Source organism: Marmota marmota, unplaced genomic scaffold, assembly GCF_001458135.2.
Source record: "Marmota marmota marmota unplaced genomic scaffold, marMar, whole genome shotgun sequence".
In the NCBI taxonomy this organism is placed as follows: Eukaryota; Metazoa; Chordata; class Mammalia; order Rodentia; family Sciuridae; genus Marmota; species Marmota marmota.
This window is the reverse complement of record NW_026000079.1, coordinates 6,931,030-6,938,979: the sequence shown is the minus strand read 5'-3', so window position 1 is coordinate 6,938,979 and position 7,950 is coordinate 6,931,030. Positions and strand designations below refer to the sequence as shown.

The 7,950-nt window shown below is 51.6% G+C and overlaps 1 protein-coding gene across 2 annotated transcripts; it reads left to right on the top strand.

Moving 5' to 3' along the window:
* The first annotated feature begins 370 nt into the window (after positions 1-370).
* On the top strand, positions 371-7,457 carry Plekho1 (pleckstrin homology domain containing O1). 2 transcript variants are annotated; one of them, XM_048814927.1, is made up of 6 exons: positions 371-507; positions 3,025-3,259; positions 3,980-4,120; positions 4,791-4,895; positions 5,218-5,319; positions 6,699-7,457. In XM_048814927.1, exons 2-6 carry the CDS (start codon positions 3,167-3,169, stop codon positions 7,401-7,403), a joined length of 1,146 nt encoding a protein of 381 aa, XP_048670884.1. In that variant the 5' UTR covers positions 371-507; positions 3,025-3,166; the 3' UTR covers positions 7,404-7,457. The 2 variants fall into 2 exon arrangements, with proteins under 2 accessions (XP_048670884.1, XP_048670885.1); XM_048814928.1 differs by lacking the exons at positions 371-507; positions 3,025-3,259 and having other exon boundaries at positions 3,991-4,124.
* Positions 7,458-7,950: the final 493 nt, after the last annotated feature.

Sequence of the window (7,950 nt, the reverse complement as noted above, 5' to 3'; positions counted from 1 at the left end):
CCGGGGCTTTGTCTGTTGACTTGCGTCGGGGGCTGAACTTGGCTGAGTTTCCGCCGACCCGCACCTCCTCCTCCCCGGCCCTGGCCGCCGCTGGCTCTGCTCCGCGGGGCCGGGAAGACAATGAGAAATAAAAGGAGACGCCGCTAGTCCGGGCGCTGCCCGGAGGCCGGAGGGCGCGAGGCCGGCGGTCGGGGCCCGCGGAGGCCGCCCCCCTCCTCCCGCAGTTTCGGGGTCTTGGGGAGGGGGAGTCGCTCGGAGCCAAGACCTGGCCCAGGGGGCAGCGGACCTTGGCTTCCAGGCTTAGAGACGAGCGAGCCGGGGTCCCCTCAGGGTCTGGTCCTGATCTTGTCCCTCGGACAGGGGCCTCAGGATGGGAATCATCAGTCTGCACCGCCGGAGAAGGTCGGCTGGGTCCGGAAATTCTGCGGGAAAGGGATTTTCAGGGAGATTTGGAAGAACCGCTACGTGGTGCTGAAAGGGGACCAGCTCTTCATCTCTGAGAAGGAGGTGGGTGCCCTTTACCTCTAACTTCGCCCTGCTCCCTCGGCTTCCCCCTGCCCACGGGGTCTCCAAGCAAAACAGTGGTGGCATTAGTCTGTACCGCGTCCTGTTCTGCTGAGAAAGGTCACCCTTTAGCGAGAAGACCTGAGTAGGAATTAGAAGTTGAGTTGCTTCGTATAAGTGTTTTTCTCTTTGCAAATACCTCTCTGACAGCAGCGATTGTCCCCTCCTAACAGGTCCCCTAAGTTCTAAGCGTCCCCTGCTGTGCCTCCCACCTGTCCTGGCCTCCTAAAATGTGGACCATTGTCCCCCTTTGCTATTGTTGCTGGAACACAATGTTCAGCTTCCCCCTGTCCGGCCCGGCACCCTGACCCGGCTTCCTTTCCTATCTGCAGTAGGGTTATCAGTAGCACAGCCATCCTGAATCATAGAAAAGACACAACCCAGGGCTGCTATCTTTTGACTCCAGTAGTGGATCTGTGAGTGCCAGATAGTTACGTTTGTAGAAGTCACTGTTCCTAACCGATATGCTTTGTGTAGCTCACCACTCCAGTTAAAAAAGAGGGGGCATTTAACTCATGTTCTGCCCCCTTCCTGCCTACCCCTATTTGTATGAGAGGGGATAAAAATGGAGGCATGAATCCCTGTATGTCTCTGCGTGGTTTTAGCTGTGTAGTTAAACATGAAAACATAGGCCACATTTGGTCAGAACCTGCATCCAGATCATTAAATCCAAGCTCTTCTCCCTTTTGTCCCCAATGCTTGGGATGGATACCATGGTATCATACTGGAAAACTGGAATTGCTATTCTGTGACTATGTCCTGTACTCCCCTTAGGATTCCTCACCCCAGGCTAGCCGGGAAGCCCTCTGTGAGTCTAACCTCTTCTGCTTTTGGCAGTAGGCACTCTTATTCAGGAGATTATATGTAGGTAAATAAATCCTTTTACGGTATTGAAACAGACACATGTTCAGCCCGGAGAAAGTACTCATCTGGAAACAGTATCTACTGAGGCAGCTAGGGAAGGGCAAAGCCATGCCAGGGTCGAAGAGATCCCTCTGCGGGGTGTCTGAACCTAGCTACTCACTCTTAACCTGGGAACTTGCTGGGGGAGAGTCTTAGGGGGGAGGTAAGGGAAGACTTTGACAGGAGGATTTATTTTTAAGGGTCACCTCTGCCAATCACAAATCCTACAGAAAGTTTTTTCCACAGTTTCCTGGCTTTCCAGTTTAAAAAGAGGGAGAAAGAGTCAAAGTGTCTCTCCTGTCTTTCCCGAACTTGATAATAGCAGGAAACTCTAGTGAGCAATCGAGAGAACTTCCTACACGTCAAAGGCGGAACTAGAGAACAGTGAAAGGGTAGGAGAAACAAGTCATTTTTTTCTTGTTTATTTATCCAAACAGCAGAGTTTGGGTTGAAGGAACATGGTTGAGCCTTGTGTGTGGAGAATGGGATACAGAGCCAGGGAAAGGATGGAATGATCTCAGCATGGTGTCCTATGAGTCAGGAGCATCTGATTAGTCCTGAGGCCAACTGACCCCCTGTGGGGAAGGGTATAGCAAAAGAGGGAACAGCATATTGATGTTACTTTTCTTGAGAGCCTGTTTGCATGCTACTGTGGGCCTGAGTTAAATGTGAAATTGACCGAGGAATCCAAGTTTTATTCTGTTCACTTCCCAAAAGCTCCAGAACCAACAGATTCAAGATTTTAAACAACAACAAAAAGCACAGTATATTTGTAATTTATGTTTTAATACAAAAAAAAAAAAAAAGTTCCTAACCCTCTTTCCCAGAGTTTACAGCAATCATTTTTTGTTCTTTCCTCCTAAAAAGGCAGGGTCTCCAACAATTACTTCCACCATAGAATTCCTTCTGTGTTTGTTGTGGATCATTTTCCTCATTTTCAAAGGGTGCCCTTTCTCAGGGCTGGGGCATCTTCTGAGCTGGATCTTAGGGAAACCTCGTGATAGAGGAAGTTAGGTTCTAGACAATTCTTAGCAAACGTGAAAAATCCCTTCTTATGGGCAATGGGTGAAGAATCAGAGGAAAGGAAATGTTAATTTGGAAGATGAGTAAATATAAATGAGATCTTGAGAATTAGAGGGGAGGAAAAAACAGAATACAGTGGAGAACAAGGCTCCCAGGAATGTCCATCTTTTCTGGACATTAGAATATACTTGTTCTACTGCTTGTCTAACCTCGGCTCCTACCCCCTGCCCTACAGTGGCAACCTCTGTCAATGTCTCCTGTTCCCCAGCTCCTTATCAGCTTGTGTCCCAGCCAGCACTCCTTGCCCTTCCCTCTCCCTGAGGAAAACAGAACAAGTTACTCTCTTCCCCTGGCTGCATACACACACCCAGCGCTTTCCTCTCCAAGGTTTCTGGCTTCTGCTGATAGTCTGGCTCTGGGGAGGAGGGAGGGGAGGATGATGCGTCATCCTGCATCCTGGCCCCGTGTTTCTGGGAATTGTTCTTGGATGCCCCTGGCAACACCTTGTCTCACCTCCACCCATAGTCCTTCAAGGCTTCTGGTCACTTCCAGCCCAAAGCCAGGGATGGCTGGGAAGGGGTAGCCCTGGAGGAGCCAAGCCTTGCCAAAACGAAGGGAGCTGTGTGACCATCTGTCCTCACCATCATCACCCCCTGGTCCAGGACAATTTAGAAGGATGGACAGACCCACTCCACCACCATGTAGTCCCACGACATCATGCCAGAATTTGGAAGCGGGGCTCCTTTGTGAAACAGTTCCAGGCAGGGAGGTATATGTCTTCCAGGGAAGAACTGAGGCTACTTTTGTTTTTTTAACATGTTTGCTTAATTTTAACAGAACAAGTACTGGTGGTCTGTACTTTTCATCCCAGGAAACATGGCCAACTCATTCCTGAGGTGTTCCTAACTGAGCAGAAGAGGGTGGACAGGCTGCCCAGTCTGGATGAGTCTCTTCGTAGTAGGATATGTTAGAGGAGAGCAGGTTGGGGACAAGAAAGCCACCATGTAAACCTAAGAGGCCAGAGGCAGCCCTTCATTCCCTCCAGACATCCTGATACTAGGGCCGTCTTGAGAATTCGCTGGGGGTGGAAAAACAGCTCCCTCCTCTGGACCGCTGAGGGCCACCAGGTCTTCCTTACTTGGGAATGATCAGATCAGCCCACTCATCATGTCCCTTTAAGGGCTTGAGCCTTTTCTGCATCCTTCAGTGGATTCGTGGTGAAGAGAGGCTCTGGAAGCGGTAGCTCAGCTGAGGAGAGTAGGGTTGATGGTTCAAAGAGAAATCTGCCTGAGGACGTAGGACTCGGAGGCTGCCCGTCTGGAGCCCCGTGATGTAGAGCCTGTGTGTGGCATGGGTCGGGTGGCCCTGTCCTGTTGTCCTTTCCTCTCCTCAGGCACGGTCAGGTCCCCAAGGCCTACCTACACTGATATTTGGGGGGAGGGGCTAAGTATTTTTATCCTCCTCACCCCGCCTTGGGTTTCTCCCCCAGGTAAAAGATGAGAAAAATATTCAAGAGGTGTTTGACCTGAGTGACTATGAGAAGTGTGAAGAGCTCCGGAAATCCAAGAGCAGGAGCAAGAAAAATCATAGCAAGTTTACTCTTACGCACTCCAGACAACCCGGCAACACAGTAGGTACCTCCGCATCCTGGACACCAGGGCACCGGAGGGGCTGGGAGAGGCAGAAGGAAGACCTCCCCCTTCGGATTCTCCTCCTCAGCAGTCTTGGCTCCGAGGTCCTGAGCTGCTCTCCTGCTGGCTTTTATTATTTAACCAGAGAATATTGTGGCCATTTCCTTCTCTCCGGGCCTTTAACCTGTTCAGCCACAAAATCCCTTTACCTGCATCCCCAGCAGCCCCCCAGTCCTCTCCCCTACTCTAACCCTCGCACACACCTACATACACACATCCCCTGGGAGGAAATCACTGGTCTCTGTGCCCTGGAAGGCAATTAGGGTTCTGACTCTAATTCCCCTGATCTGAGGAAACCAGGGAAGCCATTTCTGTCACCATCTACTTCCTCAGACATAGAAAGATCTCAAGTTTCTGACCTTTGTCAAACCTCCTCTCATTCTCTCCAGAGCCACCCACCCTGCTTAACTCCTCCTCAGTCTTTTCTAAAACAGAGTCCAAGCCGCGGTGTGTCTGGCAGGAGCAGAAGCTGGGTTTCCTTGAGTTAGGGATGACCCGGGAAGCAGGAGCTGGATCCCAGAGAATGAGATCATGATTTCCTGTCCCTTCACTGTCGAGGTGAGGCGCCAACTCTAACGCCCAGGCTGAAACGAGACTCTCCCCTCACAGGCACCCAACCTGATCTTCCTGGCCGTGAGTCCAGAGGAAAAGGAGTCCTGGATCAACGTCCTCAACTCCGCCATCACCAGAGCCAAGAACCGCGTCTTGGATGAGGTCAGGGGCTCACTGTGGGGAGAAGGATGCTGGGACAGAGAAAGGGAGGATTATTATTCGGGGCCCCACTCACCTGCTCCTCCACCAACCCTTCTTTTTCCTCTCCCTTTTGAAATCCTTGTTCTCCTGTACCTTCCAAGTCTGTTCTGCCAACTCCTCTTCCCCAACATCACGATGCATGAGCCCATCTTGGGGAACCCCCTCACACCCAGTAAATCTCTTTGCCTGTGATTGCTCAAAAGTGGTTTATGGGGTGCGCGTATTTCCCAGTCCTGGGTGGGACAAACAGTCTGAGAACCCCGATGACAGTACGTCTCTTCAGGTCACTGTTGAAGAGGATAGCTATCTCGCCCACCCCACTCGAGACAGAGCGAAAATCCAGCACTCCCGCCGCCCCCCAACTCGGGGACACCTCATGGCTGTGGTACGTAAGCCTAAGGAAGTAAACATTGTCCAAGGGCTAATTCGGGGTCAGTCTGTCCCAGACAGAACTGTATACCACCACCGGCATTTGAGGAAGACCTTGATAACAAGATCAATACCCCGCATTCTTCCTGATTCCTCTGAATCAGAAATATTTATTCAGCAATAACATCCTGAAAGACAGACGCAAGCTGCTGCCATTTCCTTCTCCCGGTGCCTTCTCTGAGGAGACCTCTCCGCCCTAGGCGAGCCCTTCTACTTAACTTGCTATTTCTTAATTTCTTTGATGGTGATTCGAACTTTTTATCTTTCTGTGACTTAATTTCTCCTGCTTGTTTCCCAGATTCTCCCCTTACACCTACCAAGAGCTAAGACATCTCTGCTCTCAGTAATTTTATTGTCTTTGGGGGGAAATGAGATATACCACCCTGGAAAATTAAAAATAGAGGAGCTGAATACCATACAAGATGACGTAAACTTGTGTGCGGTGGGTAGCTGTCTTGATGAATGACCGTGTTAAGATCTGCATGGGGGCTGGGGATATAGCTCAGTTGGTAGAGTGCTTGCCTTACAAGCACAAGGCACTGGGTTCAATCCCTGGCATGCCCCCCAAAAAATAAAAAAAGAACTACATGCATTCAGAGGAGGAAGGATCACAGCAAACCCCTGTACCATACAGTCAATGGTTTCTTTCATTGATCTGAGCTCTAAATTTCTAGGAAGTAGTAGCAGGAATGTAGACTTTGGAGTCGGGCAGAACATAACTTTGCAGTTAACTAGGTGGTTCCTTGGAACTGCATATCTGTAAAATGGGGCAGTTGAATATCCTTACCGCTTTTTAAAAATCACTGTATTCTGGAACAAAGAACAAGGTTTGGCTGGGCCTGTGGTACACACCTATAATCCCAGTGACTTGGGGGCTGAGGTAGGAGAGTTGCAAAGTCACGACCTGCCTTGGGAATGTATCCAGACCCCGTTGGTTGGCTGGAAGGTAGCCTGGTGGCTGAGGTGTGGCTCAGAGGACGCAGGTAGAAAAGGACTGTGCCAAGTGGAGCGTCCCATGTGTGCCAAGCCCAGTACTGTGCTTGGAGCCTCCAGTACAGAGGAAGTAGACACCCCTCGGGAAGCTTGTAGCTAAGGGGAGAATCTGGGTAACCAGCAGGAGAAATTAAGTCGCAGAAAGATAAAAAAGTTCGAATCACCATCAAAGGAATTAAGAAAAGGCAAGTTAAGTAGAAGGGCTCGCCTAGGGCGAAGAGGTCTCCCAGAGAAGGCAGGTGAGACGGGGATGGCAGCAGCTTGCATCTGTCTTTCAGACGTCACTGCTGAAATCCCTACTGATGACCGTTTACCGCCCTGATTCCCACACCTTCTCCCCAGGCTTCCACCTCTACCTCAGATGGGATGCTGACCTTGGACCTGATCCAAGAGGAAGACCCCTCCCCTGAGGAGCCAGCCTCTTGTGCTGAGAGCTTCCGGGTGGACCTGGACAAGTCTGTGGCCCAGCTGGCAGGGAGTCGGCGGAGAGCAGACTCTGACCGGATCCAATCTTCCTCAGACCGGGCAACCAGCCTCCCTCGACCTTGGGAAAAGCCAGACAAGGGGGCCACCTACACCCCCCAGGCACCCAAGAAGTTGACCCCCACAGAGAAAGGCCGCTGTGCCTCCTTGGAGGAAATCCTGTCTCAGCGGGACGCTGCCCCAGCCCGCACCCTCCAGCTGCGGGCTGAGGAATCTCCAGCCCCCAGCCCACCCCACCCGGGCCAGCTGTCCCGGATCCAGGACCTGGTAGCAAGGAAACTCGAGAAGACACAGGAGCTGCTGGCAGAAGTTCAGGGACTGGGAGATGGCAAACGCAAGGCCAAGGACCCCCCACAGTCTCCACCCGACTCGGAGTCTGAGCAGCTGCTGCAGGAGACCGAGCGGCTGCTAGGAGAGGCGTCCTCGAACTGGAGCCAGGCAAAGAGAGTGCTGCAGGAAGTCAGCGAGTTGAGGGACCTGTACAGACAGATGGACCTGCAGACCCCCGACTCCCACCCCAGACAGACCACCCAGCACAGTCAATATCGGAAGAGCCTGATGTGAAGGACAGGAACGAGGTCTGGAACTTGGTGGGGGGCTTATAGATTCTTATCTCCAGGTGTTGCAGGATAAAGTTTTTTTATTTACCTCAGTCAAAAAAAAAAAAAACACCATTGAACTCACTGCTCTTGCTGGTGCCTGACCCCCTAAGCCTTTGTCCCCCGACCCACTTTCCTGACTCAACTCCCCCTCCTACTTGGCCCCTATAACAGTAGTAAGGAGCTTCACCTGCACCGAGGAGGACACAGTCTGCTCCTTTTACACAGCCCTCCCACCCCCCAGCAGTGGGGAGTTGTCCAGCACATGCACAGCCTTCTGAGTTCAGAGGGAGCTGCGGCAGAGGGGTTTCTCGTATGTCCCATTCCAGGTTCTATCTGAGGGTGAAATTTCAGCTGCCCAACTTCAGTTCCAGGAATGTGGAGGACAGTGCCACCTGTCCACGCCATAGGAGAAGTGAAATTTACCCCAGCCCTGAGGAGGATATGTGGAATTCAAATCTCCCTGCCCAACACTGGCTCCTCACCCGTAGTCGTTAGTCTCTGGTTGAGAT